General features: G+C 44.3%; 1 protein-coding gene across 1 annotated transcript in view; it reads right to left on the reverse strand.

Annotated features, from left to right (window-relative positions):
• Positions 1-294: 294 nt before the first annotated feature.
• SH3RF1 (SH3 domain containing ring finger 1) overlaps positions 295-22,341 on the reverse strand; it is a 194,428-nt gene continuing 172,381 nt past the window's right edge. The window contains exons 10-11 of the mRNA XM_056113834.1: positions 14,543-14,892; positions 295-2,715 (exon numbers count right to left, since the gene is read on the reverse strand). Coding sequence (XP_055969809.1) covers positions 2,547-2,715; positions 14,543-14,892 — 519 coding nt within the window. The 3' untranslated portion in view covers positions 295-2,546. The remainder of the gene's footprint in view (positions 2,716-14,542; positions 14,893-22,341) is intronic.

Consider the following 22,341-nt stretch of genomic DNA (forward strand, 5'->3'; position numbering starts at 1 on the left):
GAAAAGCCCCTGAGCATTGCTAGGTATGGTCATCAAAACAACAAAAAGCTGGGAGATTACAGCAAAGCCACACTGCTACTACTTTTTTGAGTAATCATTTATTTGAAAATAAGTAAGGAGTATTTAGTCAAATAGGTAAAACATATCAAAACTACCAAATTGATTGTTGTAGATATATCCTATTTGAGTCATCGGCAAAGAAGTGTTTAAAGTAGGTAGTAAGTAAAATGTGTACAGATTACCACCCTCCCCCCCCAAAAAAGCTAAATTTTAAGGATCGACACAAAGGACACATCAAGGATGAACATCAAATTTTAATCTTGAACCTTTTCTCCAGTCTTCAAATTATTAACATGGAACGCAACGATCAATTGCAATTTTCTCATTTCCATATCGCAGTGTAACAAGCCCTCGTTACAAAATCTCCATCTACTGTCTCCAAAAAACCAATAGAAAACCCATACACTTATATTACCTACATGATCTATTAACAGATGAAATTTTAACGAACTTCATACCAGGAAACTATTAACAGAGGTACTTCAATCACATAGCTTAAAATATGGAGAAAAGACAGGTAAAAAATTATCTTAACCTGTAGTAGTCTTTTTACTTTTTAAAATTTTTATAAAATACACTAATTTCCCAAAATAAAGAATATTATGACACATTGGTGTCAACTTCCACAGATGAAAGCCGATGTCAGCTTTTTTCTAACTAAAGTTCATTTCACCAAACCTTTATATATTACATGAATATCCAAGTAAAGTATTTTTCTTAAAAAATTCAACACACAGGAACATAATGTACAGTGTTTTATTTTTTAAAAAATGGTTAATTTAGGAATGATTTTTATTTCAACCACATAATATGTCTTTGCAAGACCACGAGACTTCTTACTACTCCAAGAAGACTTTTCATTTTCAGTTCATGTGTCGCTTTCCCAGTTGTGATTCTTAAAGTTAAAAAAAGCGGAAAAAAAAGAAAAAAGAAAAACTGTGGTTTTTGTCATTTCATGAGAAAACTGTGGCAACAATCTTGTTCACTCCCAGGCTGCCTTCCCTCCTTTTTCTTTGTAGGACTACCCAGACCCACGACTGCGTGGCACGGGAATGAAACGGGTAGAAGAGGCCAATGACATCAAAGGATGGATATAAAAAGCCAGGCTCAGCTGGATCCTACCACAATTGTAAGGTGTGGGCACTGGGCTCTCACCAAGCCTCCTGGAACTGCGAGCAGAGTCGCAAGCGCGACCTCCCGGCTCATCATCCTTCACATCCATCAGCTGGAAGGACATAAAAGGAGAATTTCCACTAAAACTTGAGTGATGGCTAACGGCTGCCTTAGCCAGGCAAGGGAGCAAGCGCGCTTCGTCAGCAGTGCGCTTGGGGATCGAGAAAAGAAAACTTTATTTTACACCTCCTGCATCGGTCAATTCTGGGCACAAACTCACCTCAAGAGGACACTGCAATGAACTATACACACCATGCAGGGTTCTACATGCAAGAACGGTGGGTAAAGAACCATGATGGGGGGGATGTCAATGTTTCACAGTGTTTCTTAGAGCCTTTGACTTTAGCACGAGTGCATCACTTACCACCACGATCTCACAAACGTTTTATTGTGTCCTGGGCATGCAGATCACTTGGGGTGAAATGGGTGATTACATTTCATAGCCTTTAGCAGACAGCGTGTACAAAGTGGGCTTTTCCTGACTGCAATCAATGGATTGGGCTGCTTCTGGTGGAAAACTAAATACTTTTCTGACTACGTTTTTTGTTCGAGGGTTGTGCTTCATTCCTTCTCTTCGCTTCATTGATTTCGTTCTGGGGAAATTAAAAACCCACAAAATTAAATTGAGGACTAGGTCTTCAGGGTGAATCCTGACCAAACCAGAAAGACAGGAAATTACTAACTGCTCTTCTCTTGAGTTCCTACCTCCCTACCCCAGGCCCTTATTGATACCGATTCAGTTGTATGTTTTCGTTTCCTAAAAAGGAAAACTAAATCTAGAGAACTGGCATTTCTGTCTTAAAGAAGCAAAACATAATACCGGTGAGGGGAAGGGGGCTTCATTCTATGTCAAAAAAAGGATCTCTTGCTCTCAACAGGAGAGAATCCAGCTTCTCCTTAGCTATCATTTCATAAATTAATAATTTCTTAAAATCATAATCCAAAGAATTGATCTATTACAAGAAAAATTCAAGTTTTTTTTTAAAAAAAGCAAATAAGTTAAGCCTTGTAAACAATGGTTCATTTTAGTTATATATCTTTAAAACATAACAACAAAAAAAAGGTTTCTCTGTAGAGTAAATCAGACAGTACAAGGCACACATTACATAGCAGAATCCAAAGAGAAAACCCACACCCGCTCCTTCTTCATGCTGCTGGCTGGTCTAGCTGTGTTGGGGGGCTCTGGGGTCACACTTCAATCCTTTTGTTCATCTCCTACCATCTGGAAGTCCACAAATGTGCTCTTTCCATGACATTGCTTTGTGCTCTTCTGTTGTGTGATGGGATTCGAAGCCTTCTCGAGGTTGCTCTCCTCAGATGTTCTCCACAAAGCTTCCAGGGAAAAGGCCCGTTTTCCCATTGCGTTGCAACGTGCCTTTGAACCAGCCGTCCTCTCGTTTCTTATGAACAAACACAATATCTCCTTCCTTAAGTTCAAGTTCTGCCTCACTCTGAGGAGGATAGGAAACCACCACCCGGTGCCTGGAAACAGAGAGAAGGCTTAGCCAAGGTCGGCCACGGTTGGGAGTCACACAGCAGAACAGCTGTGCTACATATGCCGTGTTTCTAATGGGGGAAGACACTCCAATCACCGCTGATCTCTGCTTATGAGACCTGCTCTGACCACAACCTCTCCACGACCCAGGCAAGCTTATCTGAGTGACCTTTACAGGAATAGTTCTTTTAATCCCCTCTCAGGTGCTTATCTCTTGGTCACACCAGACAACCTTATACCACTCCCTAGAGGGGAACTACCTCTGACTCATCTCCCGAAAGAAAAGGGTGAAGTTATTTGCTTGGTAGGGCTGGGAGAAGGTGAGCAGATAAACTCTTGGAGCAGGGGCTGGAGCCCTGCAGGCACGAGGCCTGGGCTTCATCTTCAGCACCACATGCTAGCCAGGGCCCTGCCGGAAGCACCCTCCAGCCACAGAGCCAGGGGAAGCCCTGAGCACTAGTGGTTTTGTGGCCCCAAAACAAAATAAAGCAAATGACACCAAACAAACAGATGAAAGCACCTGCCTCCAGCCAGAGCAACCTCTGCTGCATCTCCATCTCTGTCTAGGGTAAGCACCACCAAGACTGCTTGAGGTCAGCTTGCCTGCTGAACCATGTTTGGAAGTCCACCTCTGTGCTATGTGTCCACTGGATGGGATACAGATGAATCAGCTATTCTAAGGGATGATTTATTCACCCTATGGATCCACAGTATCCCTTGTGGAGGGTGTTCTAAGAGCAGATGGGTGTGTATGTGAGTGTGTGTGGGGGGGAGGGGGTACTGTGACATAAATCAAGCCTAAACCAGCAGCTATGAGGGGGCTATGACTCCCCTGCAGTGTGTCACCTGGGTCTGTTTCTCCACTGGTTCTCAACTCCTGCATGAGTGGGGAAAGGTGGAGTTCTCACTTTAACACCCATGAGCCGATGTGAGCCAATCCATCCCTACACTTAATGCTCCTTAGGTTCTCTCAGCGGAATCCTGGGCAGCTGCCATGGAATCAGACCAAGCTGACCTGCACCAGGCATCACATCCTCTGACCCTACACTGTTACTCTGCTTTTTCAAGGCCACAGGGTAACTGTGCAGTAAGTCTTCTGGAGGGCCACTGCTCATCCCAGCCTCCTGGAACTGACACTCTTCTCTTGTGAGGACCAGGACTGAAACACAGACAGTGACAGGCTTTGCTGCACACAGTGTTCCACCCCCTCCATCAGAGCATCTTGCATCTCTCCACCACTGTCTCAAGGGCTCTTCCAACCAGCAACCACCTTCCTGCCTTGCTACCCTCGGGTTCTGCAATCCAGTTCTCAGGTTCTGTTGATTTGGGCTATTTGTTATTCCCTTACTATGTTTCTTTTCTTTTTGTTTTTTGGGCCTCACCTGGCTGTGCTGAGGGATCAATCCTAGAGGGTCCAGGAGACCATATTGGGGTGCTGGGGTTCAAACCTAAATTATTCATGTACAAGGCAAGCACTGGACCTATGATACTATCTCTCTGACCCTGCTACTTCCTTCCTTTGTTTCCTTACACCCAACACATGAGAGGTCATTTTGTATCTGGCCCTCACCTTCTGGATGCTTTTGCTTAGCACGACACCCTCTAGTTCCAACCCTGTGGCAGCACTGTGCAGGATTTCATCTTTTCTTATACTAAGAAGAAGGAATGCCCTGCTAATAAAGAGTATGGCGTTCTGTTGAGACAGCACAGTTCATCTACTTGGCTGGTCCTGCAAGCTCAGCTTGCTCACACTCTTATGTACTCTGCTTTCCCAAATGCAGAGCCAGGAGTTGTGCAGTCAACAGAAAATGGTGAGAAACAATGTGTGCTTTCTGAGGCTATACTATCAAAGGCATGAGGGTCTCCTCTTGACTTTCCAGGGAAAACTTGCTTGAAGGGAAAAGGTTGTGATGAAATGCAGCATCCCTATGGAGGGGACCTCCTGGTGAATAACCGAGGTCCCTTTCCAAGAGCCAATAAGCTAAGCAGACACTAGTGCTGCAAATGAGGCACTGTGCAGGGGACCTCCAGCCTCAGCTCATCATGGCGCAAGCTGTCAGCTAGCTGGAACCTCATGCAATACCCTAGGCCAGCAGCACACTCATTAGCCAAATTCCCAGCTCAAAGAAACTGTGAAACCATCAGTATTTACTCTGGCTTTAAGCCACAAAGTTTAAGGGATGACTTGGTATGAACATGAATATACAATTTTTGATGCTCATCAAAATTGTGAGTACTCAGTCACAAAAACACTTTGGAGTTTTTATTTCCATTTTATTCTCCAAGTCAGAAAATGAGTTTACGGTCTCACAGGACCTCCTCTTGAGTGAAGAGTGTTATGCTTTTTTAAAAAAAAAGATCAAACAAATTCTGCAGCACAGCCCTCAAACTTCTTAAATCCATTACAATTCATATCACTTGGAAGATTATGTGTTTTACCATCTCTATTTCATCAAGAACTCAGACACATTCGTATAAGAGGAAGGACACCAAGAGACCCAGATTATTATTGAGAGAGAGAGAGAGAGAGAGAGACAGACAGACAGACAGACAGACAGACAGACAGACAGACCTCAGGGCTGGGAGACAGCATAGTAACTAGGGCATGTGTTTGCCATGCACACCACCCCAACACCACATAGCCTCTTGAGCATCACTGAGTGTGGCCTGGAGGTCCCCAGCCCTACCACGTGGCCTGGGTATACTTGGCATTATAGGGCCTGAGCCACACTGCATTCTGAAGCCCTTAGACCGAATCATTAGGTCAGTTAGCTGAGAAATGACAGTGGGGGCACTGGGCATCTTGACAAAAGCTTAGGAGTCCAAAAACAGACAAACATACCCAAAATACACACAAAAAGACATTTCTGCAAAGTGGCTGCCCCCAACAAATTCTCTAGGTTAGACAGAAGGATCAAATCTACCTTTAAATTGTAAAGCAAAAGCAGAACATAAAGATTTTGTCTTATCATTGCCATCAGCTGAGTGAAAGGGTCAGCTCATTCAAACATGAAGATTTATAGACCACCAGGAGCAGGCGTCAGTCATGCCTAGACTCAGGGAATTGTAGTGCAGTGGGGGAGGCCTTATCTAGGGGTTGATACAGTTGGAAGGTCATTTGGAGCAGTTTGACTCTGGGCCAGCTATCTTGGCTGCCCTGGGACCAGTTCCCTTCTCTGAGAATAGGACTGTAGTGAGGTCCAGCTATTAACATGGAATGCAGTCAGGTTGTTTGAGATGCTCTGAATGGTCCATCACAGAGTTTATAATCCAGAATGCTAACAATCCTGCTGATCAGAAGGCAGAGGCAAGAGCAGGAAGGGGCCAGTCCAGGGTTTCAAGGAAGTGAAGAATGGGTCAGTTGGCAGTTGGCTACATCTACTCAGGAAACAGACCCAGGTCACAACCTCAATTGGAACTTCCTGCTAATGAGACCACAAGCTTCAGAATGACATATTAGGACCCTGGAATCTTTTCTCTGACATTTTAAAAAGCCGGACAATAAATTTCATCTCAGACTTATCTGAGGCAAGGAATCCAGATAAGAAGATTCCTCAAGTGAAAGGGTCTCTCTTTCATTGTTGATGGGAATGCTGACTGGCCCAGTCTTTCTGGAAAACCATATGGGTATTCCTCAAAAAACTAGACATTGAGCTTCCATATGACCCAGGAATACCACTTCTGGGAATATATCCTGGGAGTGCAAAAAAAAGCACAGTAAAAATGACATCTGCACCTGTATGTTCATTGCAGCACTATTCACAATAGCCAGAATCTGGAAACAACCCGAGGGCCCAAGAACAGAAGACTGGTTGAAGAAATTATGGTACACTTACACACTGGAATACTATGCAGCTATTAGAAAAAGAAGAAGTCATGAAATTTGCTTATAAGTGGATGATCATGGAAATTATCATGCTAAGTGAAATGAGTCAGAAAGAGAGGGACAGACATAGGATGACTGCACTCACTTGTGGAATATCATTGTATATCACTGTTCTCCCATTGTTCATTGATTTGCTTGAGTGGGCCCAGTAACGTCTCCATTGGAGACTTTGTTGTTACTGTGTTTGGTATATCAAATACATCACGCTTGCCAGGCTCTGCCATGCGGGCGTGATATTCTCGGTAGCTTGCCAGGCTCTCCGAGAGGGGCGGAGGAATCGAACTCGGGTCAGCCATGTTGGCTGCGTGCAAGGCAAATGCCTTACCACTGTGCTATAGCTCCAGACCATATGTGGAATATAAATAACATAATATGAGACTAACACCCAAGGACAGTAGAGACAAAGGCCAGGAAGATTGCTCTGTGGTTGGAAGTCTGCCTCATGAGCTGGGGGAGAAGGCAGTGGGGATAGAGAAGGGATCACCAAGGCAATGATTGCTTAGGATGGGAGATGTGTGCTGAAAGTAGACAAAGGATCAAACATTATGGCCTCTCAGTATCTGTACTGCAAAACATAATGCCCAAAGGGAGAGAGACAAAGAATATGAGGGAAACTGTCTACCACACAGAAAGGGGGAGGGGGGATAGAAGAGGGAGGAGGAGGAAGGGGGACATTGGTGGTGGAAAATGTACACTGGTAGAGGGATGGGTGTTCGATCACTGCTTGACTGAAACTCATATTTGAAAGCTTTGTAACTGTATCTCACAATGATTGAATTAAAAAAAAAAGAAAAAAAAAGAGATTCCTCAAGTATGATGCCAACATGCTAAACACCCATGAAATAAAGGCAATATAAAGTAGGCCTGGGGGTGTGGCACAGTGATAGAACACTTGCTTTGCATACGGGAGTCCTGAGTTCAATCTCAGCACTGCAGAACAAAACCAAAAAGAGCAATTTAAAGTGCCATTTGGGGCAAGTTAAAAGTTTAAGTGAAGTGATGTAATTCTGGAGAAAGTGTACAGATAAGCCAGCAAACCAGGCCCAGGACAGCTCTCCTATGAACTGCACTTCCAACTGGGACTCTGCAAGCTGCCGTAAAGGTGAGGCAGAACAAAAGCAGTTCTTGAAAAACTTAAAGTGAATTAAATTAGTATTTGCATCTTACAAAATGCACTAAACCAATTTTGTCAAAAAAAATTTTTTTTTTGAACTGTAACTGCTGCTGGGCTCAGAATACAATCTTCCTGCCAAGTTCCCAGTGGGAGCGAATTTTCATTGCTAAGTTATAACCCTCTGGGGGATGGAATGAGAAACTATGTGCCTAATGGAAACTGTGACACAGTCTTGATTGTATGAACTACCAGGTGTGGCAGTAACAGACTCAGCTCAAAAATCTCCCAGCTCAGATGCTGGCTCTCTGCCTTGTGAGGTTAGTTTGGACATCGATTTTTTTAATCCCAACTCTCAAGGCCAAATACTGGGTACCCTGGCCAATTATCTCAGGCATGGGCAGGCTTTGCCAAGCAAATGTTTACCAACCGACAGACAGATGCAAGGCACAGCTGCAGAGGCCCTTCACATCTGCTGGTTGTATCTGGCGGGGAGGATCTCAACCTCAGAAACCAACGATTTGCCAGTGTCCTGATCTCGATGGGACCCGGTGGATCATTTATAAAATCAGCAACCCATTCACCATTTCCACGGGTTCTGCAGGAATCCTGGCTGGTCACCTCATGACCTTCCTTCATCTGATCAATAACTGAACCTGTCATTTCCTCCCTCAATCTCTTCCCGACTCCAATCTGTTCTTTGTAGCAGCAACAGATTGGTTTTCTCAAGTGGCGGCAACTCTATTTGCTATCCATAACCAGAACTGTTACAGGAACTTTCAGTACCCGCAGGAGAGAGTAATCTATTTTTTTTTCTGCTTTTTCGGTCACACCTGGCGATGCTCAGGGGTTACTCCTGTCTCTGCACTCAGGAATTACTCCTGGCAGTGCTTGAGGGAACATATAGGATGTTGGAAATCGAACCCAGGTTGGCCGCGTGCAAGGCAAACGCCCTGTCTGCTGCAATACTGCTCCAGCCCCAAGGGAGAGGATTATCTTGGCCCAGGGAGGGATGCCCCCAGTGACCTGACTTCGGTTTCTCTCTCCCATTTCCATGCAAGTTCCCAACAATCCTCTAGTCCTGAGTATGACCCTCGGCCTTTATTTCTCGCCCTGGGCAGTTTGGCTCCCGTGGTTCCTCTTTGCCTGGTGCATCTATCAGTCACTCAGCACCCTCCAATGCTGCCGATGAAATATCCTCTCCCTGGGTTGCTCCTTCTCCTGTGACTCAGTACCGCCCGCACTTGCTCTCATACCATCTGCACATCTCCCTTCCCCTCCCCGCCACCAGCTACCAGGTCACCCCACCCGTGGAAGAGATGAGATGATGATGAATTTGTATTACATGCCTCAAAGCACTTAGCAAGGCACAAATGGCAATACTTAACAAGCATGGCCAAAGGCAAACATGCCCAATTATAGAGTCAAATGATTTGAATGCACCAACCTCCTTAAACAAATATAATGGAATTCCAACAAATGCTTACAACCTGACGAACCCAGAAGACATCAGGCTATGTGAAATTTAAGAACACATAGCATGCAATTCCACACAGGAAGCACCAGGACAGTCCAACTCAGAGAGGAGTAGGAGGGTCACTAGGGGCTGGGGCAGAGGAGGGAAGGGCGAATTTTTGTTTAATGGGAGCAGAGTTGGGGGGGTGGTATAATAAAAAATTTCTAGAAAGGGAACATGGTGATGGTTATACAATAGCAGGAATGCATGTAATGTTAGCTAATTTTACACAAGAAAAATGGTATATTCTATGTATATTTTATCACAATATAAAAAATAAGCTAAAAAAATAAACCAAGGAAATAAAAAGATCAGAAAGAGGTCTGAGCAGCAGCTTAAAGAGCTGGAATATATGCTCTGAATGTGTAAGTCCCAGGTTTGAACTCTAATACCCACCACAGCATCTCCTAAGGACCAACGGGTGTGGCCAAAATAAACTAAACAACGGTCAGAGTGATGGTACAGCTGATACAGCACTTAAACTCACGTTTAATCAATGGCATCCCATATGGTCCCCCAACCTGGCCAGGAGTGATCCAAGAGTACAGAGGCGGTAGTAAGCTGGGTGGGGACCCCAAACAAACAAACAATAAAACCCCACTAAGTGAAACACTCTTCCACTCGAAGGCTCAGAAGAATGAAAAAATTTAATGAAAAGGAGAAAAATCCCTGGAACAGAACAGTCACTTGGTCCACAGGAAGTCCCCGCTGCTCCCTTTCAACTGAGTACCCTGGAAATGGTGCGAGCAGACATGTGGCCTGGCCAGTGGGCGTCGGGCACTCAGGCCCGACTTTCCTAACTGCCTTGTGGCCTTCACTTAGCTTCCGCTAACAGTTTCCAGGCCGCAGGGCATGCAAACAGCCAACAGGTGGTCCCTGAACACTGTTGGGGGTGGTTCTGGTGGCCCCCAGTACTGCTGCAGTGGCTGGGGTTTCCACAGCACTGCACCCTCCGATCTGGCATGGAACGTCTAGCCCAGTTGGCCAAGGTTGGCCAGTGGGGGCCTCGGGAAACCCTACACCCCAACCCAGCCCACCAGGGCAGACTCAATCAAGTGTCTTGTTCTTAAAAAAAGACTCTCCCACCTCTAAAGTCCTCATTCTTCTTGGTTGGGGCCAATGGGATTCTGGCGCCCATGAAAAAGGGCCCTTGAAATCTTTCATTTGTATCAATGTCCCACTCTCCTTAATTCGGGGGGACCATTCTAGTGTTCACTGCAATTTGGACATTTTTGCTTCTAATCTCCCTGGTTGTCCTCCGACCCTGCCCCACACCTCTGAGAAAAAGGCATTCTGCCCATGGCCAGGCTGGGTGAGGAACCTTTACTGCTTTCTGCCAGTTGCTAAAGCAATTTAATATCTAATTAAGTATTTCCACTGGCAAAACCATAACAGTTTGCTCTGCAGTTTGCCTGAAGTCCAAGTAAATTATGTCCATGGTTTTAGCTGGTGTATGCATTGTCCCAGACTCAAATGAATCATGCTGGTCAGGTTCATGGTCTTTCTGTAAATCTCTCTCCAATCTGAATACTCCTAAGGGTGCTAGCTTAACCCCCAATTCTAGGCCAGAGATTCTTTTCCAATTTAGGAGGTGGACTTATGTGGTCATCAGTTTAACTCCTAAACTTTATAACTTGATATATATATATATATAGAGAGAGAGAGTATATATATATATATATATATATATATATATATATATAGAGAGAGAGAGAGAGAGAGAGAGAGAGAGAGAGAGAGAGAAATTTTCTGTATCTAATGAAGCCCTTTACCTGCATGTTTCTTGGTTTGGGGGCCACAGCCAGTGATGCTTACTACTGGCTCTGCACTCAGGGATAACTCCTGGTGGTGCTCTGAGAATCATAGGGGACGCCAGAGATCAAACCAGGGTTGACCACATGCAAGGCAAGCACCTTGCCTGCTGTACTATCTCTCTAGACCCCTATCTGTATAATTTTTAAGAAGAAAAAAAGATAACCTTTTCAGACATCCTTTCATCTGCCATCCCTTCTCAAGTATGTTATTTCTACTTTCTCTTTGCTACTTCCTCATTATTTTTTTTCTCAATCCCTCAAAAGTAAAACTTAAAATATTTGTTCTATTATTTCTGCTGTTATCAATTATGTATTTGCTGCTTCCAGGATACAGCTTATTTCTGGCTTGTTTTCCTTCAGTCTCTCTAACAAACACAAAAGAATCCTTTTGTTCTACAGAAAATTGTCTCAGCTGACATCTAAGACCTGTCAACACACCTCAAGGTTCGTCCTTTCTTATTAGGAGCTTGCTTAAGTCTCTCTCACATACACCCAGTGTGTCACTGACAGCACGGGCTCCCCGAGCTCATTCTCTTGCTTTAGATCTGGGTCATGAAAGGAGAGGAAATTTTATGCCTGTTCTCATTGTAATCTGCAGACAAGCCCTATCTCCTACTGTTCCAATATGATACAAAGCAAAAGAGAAGTATGAAATTCTATCAGAAAACTTTCTTCAAAACAAACCCCAGACTTCTCCATTCCACGAGGGCAAGTGTTGTGAGTCATTCAGATTGTGAATCAAGGAACTGAAGCCCATAAAGTGCTTTCTGAGTCACACTGATGTGGAAAGTAGTTTTTAACTTCCTGTTTAGCAGAACCAATATTTTATGTGATTGAGATTTATTTATATGGGGGAAAGGGGCTCCCCTGCAGTGCTCAGGAAACCAAGATGTGCTGAGGATCCAACTTGGCTTCACGGATGCAAGTCTTGTGTTGGCCCCCTCTGAGCTATCTCTCCTGCTCTGATGTGAATATTTAAAAAAAATTAAAATAGATAATCCCCAAATGAGATACTTGGTAGCATTCTATTACTGCCCCTCCCTCCCCCCCCCCCCCCCCCCCCCGCCCAATTGCACTGCCAGGAGATCAGTAAGAAACTCCTTTCCTATGATACTTTCTTCCACACATTTTCTCCTGTTGTTTTATAACCAGGCAGACCCAAGAAGCCACATTCATCAAATACCAACACCGTCGCTGAAGGAAGGCAAAGGGCTGTGGAAAGTTGGTCAGACTGGCAATTTCTATTTCATATTCCACTGAACATATGGATTATAAAAATATAAACTTGGGTGGAGATCTTCTCCAAAGACCCCTTTCCCACTTGTAAAAATGAAAATGGCAATAATGAAAACCTGCCAGAGGGTCCCAGCGTGCCTGTGTCCATCTGCACCATCATTAAATTCTCCACGTGCCCTCTCTGATGTGTGTCCCCGGGTCCCTGAACCGCCATCACCTGCCTGCATAAGCGATTTCTCTTTTTCAGATGCTTGGCACAGCGGGAGCCCGCTGTTGGAAGTGAGCATCTCTAAGAGGAAGGGGCTGGAATGCAGAAGCCAGGAGGCTGAGGACAGCTGGTGACTGAAAAGGAACGCATAATAGGGAGGGCGGCAACAGCGGTGACCCCCGTGCCCAAGAAAGAGTCCGGGCAAAGTGAACCATCTGAACACTCACATGAACACTAAAACGACAGGAAAAAGAGTGGAGAGACCAGGCAGGAAGAAAAACCTGCCGGATCAATGCCGGGTGGGGGCGAGGGTGAGGAGGGTGGGTGAAGCGGAACCTTTGTGGCAGAAATAAAGCAAACAGAGTCTCTGGACTGACTCCAGGGACCAAAGCGCCCTGCTGCAAAGCAGGGGATGCTGCAGAGGTGGACACTCAGAAAAAAGGATCTAGTGGATTCTGGGAAACTCTCAGCTGAGAGGAGAGAGGGAAAAAAGGCTATGTAGGGTCAGGTCTCAAAACTGCTTTTAGAAGAATTACAACTCCATAAGTTGTAATGGAGCTGGAGCGATAGCACAGCGGGTAGGGCGTTCGCCTTACAAGCGGCCAACATGGCCGACCCGAGTTCGATTCCTCCGCCCCTCTCGGAGAGCCCGGCAAGCTACCGAGAGTATTCGATATGCCAGACACAGTAACAACAAAGTCTCCAATGGAGACGTTACTGGGCCCGCTCGAGCAAATCGACGATCAACGGGAGGGCCTTTTTTACAACTCCATAAAATTATTTCATCTCACTATAAAAATACACTGTAAGCTGTGTATTTTATACTTAATGCTCCAGGTTGTCTAGTTTGCTCTTTCTTTGTGTGTGTGTGTGTGTGTGTGTGTGTGTGTGTGTGTGTGAGAGAGAGAGAGAGAGCAAAACAAATATGCCGAGAGAGAGAGAGAGAGAGAGAGAGAGAGAGAGAGAGAGAACAAAACAAATATGCCAAAAACTAGCATGCAGGAAGGCCTTAGATTTGGGTGGGTACAAATGCCTCATCTGACAGACAGAATTAAGGTGAGTTTGAGTCATTTTAAAGTGGAACAGTTTTATAGCAAGATTTCAAGTCAGCGCCATGGAGGATGGTACCCTAAAGGCACCAGCTCCAGAAGCTACACATTTTTCTTTATGAGATGCACGAACAGAGGGAATAAAGCGTACAGAAACAAGAAAACAGATGACATCTTCAAAAACAAATGTTTCTATAGCTCCACATTATGGGAAAGTAGTTCCATATTTTCAGTCTACTTCATGATGATTTCCTGGACAAGGAACAGTGCTTCATTTTTAATTCATACAACCCTCGTGGAGAGTTTGTCTTACTGAATATGTTTTCTTTCCTAATGCAGTCCTATCGCCCCAGTGGCTGTATCAAAAAAGAACTGCTCCCATTTGTAATCATTATTCGAGGCCAGAATCACTAAATAGGGCTCATTGTTCTGCGTGTAACTGAACTAAGTCACTGGGTCAGGAGCAGACGCAGCTCTTTGAGAACTCAGCTGCACTCTTCTGGCTCGGGATGAATAGAAAGAGAATTCTCTCTTGGCAGAATTCCTCAGATGCCTTACAAGTAACAGGTACTGATGAAAACCTTTAATAAAAAAAAGGCAAAGCAAGAACAAGGGAGCAATTGCTGACAATAGGAGAGAAGTACCATGGTGGACTGAGATGCAGACAAGCTTTCAAGGGGCTGACAAATTTCATCTGGACAGTACTCGGTCCGGCATGGCTATCCTGGGAAATTAGACAAAAAGGAACCTCGGGATGCTCACCAGCTGTCAGAAAAGAAAAAAAAACAGGGACGAAAAACACACTTGGAATTAGAGCAGGTAGCAGCAAGTGGTCAAGGACAGCCAGTGCGCCGCGCTTCTTGTAAATTCAGATTTTAAGAAAAACCGAGGAGGTGGGTGAAAAGAAGGTCTTTAAGAGCCGAATAAATATTGCGATGCTGCAATACTGCGAGGCTTCCGTGCCTTTTTTACTCCCGACACCCCAGCAACTCACCTTTCACACACGACAGGCCGAGCCTCGTTGAGGACGGAGCCCAGGGAGGAGCAGGGCTGCCGAGGCGGTGGCGCGATGGGTACGGCGGGGTCCAGGGGGCCCGGCTTCCGATGCAGTGCATCCTGGACCAGCGTGGCTCCTGAGGGGCCCGGACCCTCCCCGTCGGCAGGGCAGGAGCCAGCCCTGCCGTGGGCGCCCCCCAGGGGCAGCTCGGGCCCCACGGCGCCCTGCAGAGGCAGCTCCCCCGCACCCAGCTCCACTTCCAGGGTTGGGGACGCCGGAGGCGACACTCGAGGCTTGCGTTTCGTAGAGGCTCCGGACAGCAACTTTAACAAACCTTTTTTTTCTTTCTAGAAAGTCAAAAAAAAAAAAAAAGAAAGAAAGAAAACAACACTTTAGTTGGAGGTTAATGGAGCTGTAGCTATTGCAATTCACTGGGTGCCACTGATTCCATTTTTTAATCGGAGCGTTTAAAATTGCTTGTGTGTGTGGCTGGAAGGTTGTAGAGCAGGTGGGGTGCTTGCTTTGAGACCCACCAGGGGCGATTCCTCAGCACAACCAGGTGTGGCCCCCAATAAAAATAAAACAGCTTCTGTGGATACATGGTTCTGGGCAATCCAGGCTCCAATTTCCATATGGAATGATTTCAGTTTCTTTTTTCCTCCCCTGGGAAAGTGGGGCTTGGCATACAAGGGGCTGGATGGTCACTCCTGGCAGAGCTGGGGGTTGGTGCATATGGTGGGTGCTAGGGATGGCACCCAGAGCAGCCTTCCCTTTCAGGTTTCTGGGGACCAGCCTGAAGTGCTTAGGGGCTAGTTCTTGCTGGGTGACGCTGGGAACTGGGCTCAGCGTCCAAACAGCACCATCCCCCACCCCCCCACCCCCCCCACCCCGCCCGCCCCCAGACTAAGCATGGACTATATGCAGCCTGTTGACTGATTGCTCAGGCCCTCCAACTTCTCCCTCTAGCTCTTTTTTTTTTTTTTTTTTGCTTGTGTGTTTTTGCTTATTTTCTGTGGTTTCATTGCTCACCACTATTTCCTCCCGAAGTTGGGTTAAGTCAGTGAAAAAAAGATGTAGAGGGGGGAAAAAAAACACCCTCAACAAGTTGTACCTTAGACTTGGTGGAAGCATACAGAAGTAAACATTGCAGGACAAAAAGATTGATGATTACAGATCTGATTTCCTCAAATTCCGCCTTTCCCACCTTTCAGCGTTTCCTTTTACAGACCCAGACTCCTGACAGTGATCAGAATTAAAGATTAAGGTTGGTCACTTCCTGGATATCCTGATAAAATTGAACAAGCTAGTAATAACCCAAAGCAAACCATTTCGACCAGACAAGTATCTCCTTGATAAGAAAGTCAAAAACAACTAGACAAAGTTTCAAATAAAACCTTCAGCATAATAACAAAAACCTTGTCGTGTTTCTTTTTTGGAAGCCAGTATACAAATAAGAATTATTCTCAGCAGTTTCACTCCATAGAAGCCATTCTCCGAGCTTTGTCCCCAAGGATTGCTCTCTGCTCTGCTGAGAAGGCCCAATCTGGGGCTGACGCATCTTCACTCCTCAGCCCTGGGCGCCCGTGTGTGTTCCTGCTGAGCTTTCTGATGACTGTCACCAATAACAGTCATCATTTCAATTGTGATTTTACTAAAATGTCAACTGCATCATAAGGCTCTGAATGGGAATGTTACTTGAAAAGAAAATATTTTGCAGAAAATTAATTCTTTAGAAAAATCTAGAAGGGGCTGGAGAAATAGTACGCTGTGTAAAGGGCTTAATAATGTGCATGCAGCTGACTCAGGTTCCATTCCCAGCACCTGATATGGCTCCCAGAGCACCACCAGGACTGATCTCTGAGCACAAAGCCAGGACTGAAGGCTAAGCACAGCCGGGTATTACCCAAAACCTCCCCAACAATCTGAGGAAAATTTGGAATTATTACGTTCTACACACAGGGAAATAAAACTGAGGGGCCCACAAAGAAGATATAACATTGAGAGTTCTTTCTTAGGAATATGAATTAGTTCAGATTCGGCAATAATCCCTTGGGGAAAGGGTTCAAATCCATAATGGCACAGTTCCAGTAGAAGCAGAATGGCCGAGAAAAAGAAAAAGACAAAAGTAATCATTCATCCCCAATGGACTACACCACATGCTTATTTACCTAAGCCTGCTCACTGCACCTGTTAACCCAGGGGTTAGCAATGAAAGGAGGGGAGAAGGGTGGGCAAACCTAAGGCCATTTCCATAGGTGCTCAGCTTGGGCTGCAGATGAGATGTGCAGAGTCAATTCATCCATCTCCTCCCGCCGCCCACCGCAGCTCAGCTGGAGGAAGATGCTTTTGCATTTCTTTTCAAGATCTGACCTCTACTCACCCTACTGACTTTTATTCCATTCAGTGAATTTCAATTTCACATTTGCCAACAAGGTACTGTACTGCATTCTAATAAATGACCCTGTAAACCTGAGCTACCTGCTTGAATACAGTTCCTGTTCCTCATACACTTGTGTCATATTCAGTTGCTCCTGCTGAACCAGCTCCTACCAAGTTCAGGAATGGGAGAAAGAGGAGGAGACATGTGGGAAGAAGGGAAAGCATTTCATGAGTCCCTGAGCTAAAGAAATAAAGACGATATTTTGGATTTCCCAGTCCAGGGGTGATAAATCTATCTCTCTGCACAATGGCCATGAAGTACCTTAAGGAAAACATCCAGGCTAAAAATGAAAAAAGAGTGAAACCCACCCAATATATCACACTTCTAAGGGAGCGGTCAGAGGCTACGTCCAGCTACTCCCCCATGATGTAAGAATGCACACTCGAATTCATGGGTCCATCCAGATCCACCGGGAACATCAAGTTTCTTGATAAATTAGAATTACACTGGGTCCCAGCTAACGACCTTTTCTTTTTCTTTTTTTTTTTAATTATTCAGTGTATCTTTTATTACTAAGTATTAAAAAGATTTGTTTCAAATGTCCTTTATACATTAAGGAGATTGTGTAAAAACAATAACTTTACAAAAAGTTAAAGTATCAGCTATGTTTAGAAAACATAAATTATGCTTCAGTTGTAGAAAATAAAATATAATATCACAAACATTCAAAAAATTGTTTTGGCTGCCCTAAATTTCTGTTTGCTGTTCATCTCTGAAGAGCCATATTTAGACACTACTAAAATTAAAAAGAAACTTTTCAGATAAAAGAGGTTTTATACTGGCTCAGAGATAAATTTTCAAAAACACACTAAAACCACATTTTCTGTGTGTCAGCTTCTGAGTACTAGGTTTAACTGTTAAGCTTCCCAGTTCAAAGATAATTAAAAGTTATCTCTTTTTTTTTTGTCTTTTTTTTCCCCTTTATTTTATTTTATTTTTTTTTAAAGTTGTAGATTTACAATTTTTTGTGCTTTGGTTTCAATTATACAATGATCAGATACCCATCCCTCCACCAGTGCCCATTTTCCACCACCATGGATAATATCCCTCCCACCCCCATCCCCCTATCCCCCCTGTCTCTGTGGCAGGGCAATCCCCTGTGTTCTCTCTCTCCTTTTGGGTGTTGTGGGAACGACCTTTTTCTTAAAAGTTCCGTGTGCTGGGTACTCAGAAAAATGGCAATGGACTGAAAGGCACCCAGGGAACAGCTTCTGAAGTGATTAATAAGAAAGATGAGTCAGTTCATCCAGAATGATCAAACACATTAAATACAGATTGCCTTAATGACTTCTAAGGGATGTGTTATCATTAGCAGCTGATGCTGACGACCCACAAGCAGAAGGCAGAGGATTAGGTATGGGGGGGGGTGAAGGTGGGAGGAGCAGCTACCACAAAGAAATGATGCTGTGCTTTGAAAACCGTGTTTCGAGGTTTTCAATGTTCCATTCATGGAACAACAGAGCACTGGAGAGAGAATTCTGCAAGCTCAGACACTTATCTAAGGGCACCTTTTTTTCCTCAAAATTCAAGAGCAGTAATGAAGTGTACGGATAAATTAATAAAGACTACACTTCAGTCATGTAAATTTTAAAATGCAATGCTTCATGAAAAAAAGGCACTACTGTCTTTTTTTTTAATTCTAAAACAACCTTTGTTTATTTTTATATCTATACATAACATTTATTTTAGTTATCTTTTGTTTCTTTCTGAAGTTTTATTTATTTTTTTCTTTTTTAAAATTTTTATTAGTGAAACACTAACACCCAAGAATAGCCGAGATAAATACCAGGAAGGCATTGTCTTTTAAACAGATCTTTTCTCCTGTGGGGTTTCCAAGAAAATATTCCTAGAGGAAAGAGTGTTTCTTGTAGTTCTAGTTGGCTCAGCAGAAGATGCAATGATTTAAAACCACACTTTAAAGAACTATCTAGGTAAGAAAATACTCACCAGTTAGCCACAAAGAGTAATTTTTCCATACAAAAATAATTTGTGAGCACCAACTTAAAAACTTTCCATTAGTCATATAACAGACGACGAACAAAATGGGGGACCTTATGAAATCAGAACTCCTTCCCAAGTAAACATGCATTACATCTGAGTCACATAGTTAAACTCCTTAAACCCGAGTCTTCCTTTTTTGCTCTTCCCCTGAGCTCAGCTGTCCAAAGATAGTAACAAAAGAGAAAGTCTTCCTGGCCACTCAGCAAAAATCTACAGTCAGGCTGTTTTTGGTAAAAATTCTCAGAAATCTAATCCTGATCACTGATAATAAGCGCTTGATCTTTTAGCAAATACTGACAGTGCCTCACACCAGCTCTCTAGGAGAGACACAAACATAAGCTGAGGCTTCACAGGAAGCCAACACAGGGCTAAGTGGAGAGGGTCCCGGCAGTGCTGTCTGAGGTGGGTTCTGGGTCTAAAGGATGCATGCAAAGGTCACATGAAACTTGAGAGGTGGTTAAACACCACTGAATTCAAGCATCTTGTTAAGTGCTTTCACTTGGACATCCAAACCCATTGCTCAGACCCACAGGATAAGATAGGAATCGATATTAATTCTTGTGACCAGAACCTTGCTAAGCTCCTCTGACACACCCGTGCTTGTAAGAGGTGCAGGTGGAACTGAGGCTGGGGGCTGAGCACAGGAAAAGCCTCAAGAGGCACATGGAATTTGCTTATACATGGATGGACATGCATAGTATCATGCTGAGTGAAATCAGTCAGAGAGAGAGGGACAGACATAGAATGATCATATCATTTGAGGAATATGAAAAAAAATTCATAGTACGGGAAAAGCATAATAAAACTAGGTCCAGGAAGACTGGTACATAGCAGGAAGCTTGCCATCAAGGGGAAGGGGGAGGGCAGTTAGGACAGAGAAGGGATCACTATGACAATGACAGTTGGACATCATCACTCTGGACAAAAACTGAGTGCTGAAAGGAGATAAAGTGAACCACATGATACCCTTTCAGAACAATGTTGCAAACCACAGATCCTAAAGGGAAAGAGAGAAGGAAAGTGCCTGCCACAGGAAGGGGGGGAGGGGAAAGGTTGGTTGGAAGGAAAACTGGAAACCCTGGGGTGGGGGGAATGTGAACTGGTAGAGGGATGGGTGTTGGAACACTGATCACTAAAACTCAATCATGAACAACTTTGTAACTGTATCTCACCACATTATCCTAAAAAATAACTTAAAATGTTTTTTTAATTCAAAATAAATTAAAAAATAAAAAGCACATCTTCTGCGGGGAAAGATGGGAGCTGATTGGGCTCCTCGGGGATGTGGGCTGTTCTGATTGCTGGGTACCAGCTGTCGGCATGACAGCCCCAGTGATGGACGATAGAGTGGGTGGGCTTCCCCTGAAGAATGTCACTGAAAATGAAGACATTTGAAAATGAGTGGAGGGACCAAAGAGCTAGTGCAGAGGTTAAGTCGCTCGCCTTGCACACAGTCGATCCTAGTCTGAGCCCCAGCACTGCACAATCCTCTGAGCACTTCAGGGCCTGATCCTTGATCACAGAGCCAGGAGCAGCCCTGAGCACCATCAGAGGAACCTAATGTCTTGGCAGTGTGCTCAAGCAAACTCCAAACCCTTCTCACCCCTGCCACCAAAAAATAAAAAAATGAGTCAAAGGCCAAGCAGATGGCAACAAAGGCCTAAGGGTCCCCTAAGTTTTATCCCTAGCCCCGAGCACCATGGAAAATTTTTTTTAAATGAGTGGGCCCTCTGCCTACACTGATTCTAGAAGTAAAGGTCCTCAAACCTGACTGCATTGTTTGAAGAAAACCTGTAGTGGCTTCCCTGAGTCTCCTTTAAGACCATTAGGAAGCTGGGGTGGAGGGGTGGGAGGTTAGTTTTTGAGGCACTAACCCCAGGTTTTATGTGGCTCCCTATGTAGGGTTATGTCACCTTCCAAGAGCACAGCCAACATTCCAGAGAGAATGCTAGCCCACCCTGACACAGTGTCCTCTGGTTCCAGTGCATTCTGATGCTGCACAAGGGAAAAATTGACAGGAAGAGTTCTGAGGGACCGTGTAGGCAGGAGTAGGGCTAGAAAGCATGTGGGCTCGAGAGATACCAGAAGCGGCTTCTTCTCTTTTTCCCAAGTGATGGTTCGTATTGATGAATTCGTGAAACAAAGTCTTTAGGCTGGGACGAGCCTAATGTCTTGGCAGTGTGCTCAAGCAAACTCCAACCTGTAAGTGAAATGCCTCAAGCGCAATCCATCAAACCCTAAGAAAGACCAAACCCCAATAGGCAGCCAAGCCTGAGCTACAGGCAATCACATGAGTTCTCTGCTTTGCTTCTTTCCCTTCTCTACAAAAGCTGCCTTTAGTCCTACTTTTGGTTTAATGCCGGCCAATTAGGATCAAATTTTGCTTACACCAACTCTTAAAATCTGGTGATTCTAGGGGGCCACGAGGTACTGAGGATCATGCTTTGGGTCTCACACATGCCAAATATGTGCTCCCTGGTCCTCCTTATATTGTAGGTTTTCGCTTCTCTGTTTGGGGAGGGGGGGAAGAGGAGTCACACCATGAAATGCTCAGAGGTCACCAGGGCAACATCTGGTAGTTCGGGGGGCTGTGGTAGTGATCCCAAGGATCATATTTGGAATCTCACACATTCCAGACACTGCCCTCCCTGGCCCTCCTTTTATTATGTTTTTTTTTTTTTTTTGTGCTTGCTTGTTTGGGGATGTCACACCATGCAATGCTCAGAGGCTACTCCCAGTTCTAGGCAGTGCTTAGGGTTGTACCCTAGGGGTGCACTATGAGGTGCTGGACTTAAGTCTGCCTACAAAGCATGTGCTTAGTCCACTGAGCCCAGTCTCTGGTCTCCTCAGTTACCTTTTAACAGAATGGAGAGAATATAAAATAGTAAATAACATAAATGCAGTGAAAGGAAATATTTAGTTTAGGAAAGTTACTTCAAAATATCAAAATTTGGAATTTATATATGTTTGGAGTTTAGCATTTTGGATTTTATTTTTTGGTGTGGGGAGGATGCTAGGGATTGAATTCAGGGCCTGAGATATGTAAAGCTTGTGTCCTAGACTGAACTATCTCCTGGTCCAAACACATTCATTTTATTTTAACTTATAGAGGAAATCATATATATCAAAATAATAGTGGTTTTCTTTGAAGTCTTGGATCATATTTAGATTTTTTAATTTAAATGTCTGGGTTTTTCTAATTCCTGCAGATGTAGGATTAAAATTTGCAGAATAGGGAAATGTAATGGAATTGATTGGCAAAGTCTTAAAACCGAGTATAAAAAGGAAGCCAAGCTTCAACCCCTGCTATCACAAGGACCCCAAGCACTGAGTCAGGAATTAGTCACCAGCACCA

Source organism: Sorex fumeus, unplaced genomic scaffold (genome assembly GCF_029834395.1).
Source record: "Sorex fumeus unplaced genomic scaffold, SorFum_2.1 ptg000024l, whole genome shotgun sequence".
NCBI classification, from domain to species: domain Eukaryota; kingdom Metazoa; phylum Chordata; class Mammalia; order Eulipotyphla; family Soricidae; genus Sorex; species Sorex fumeus.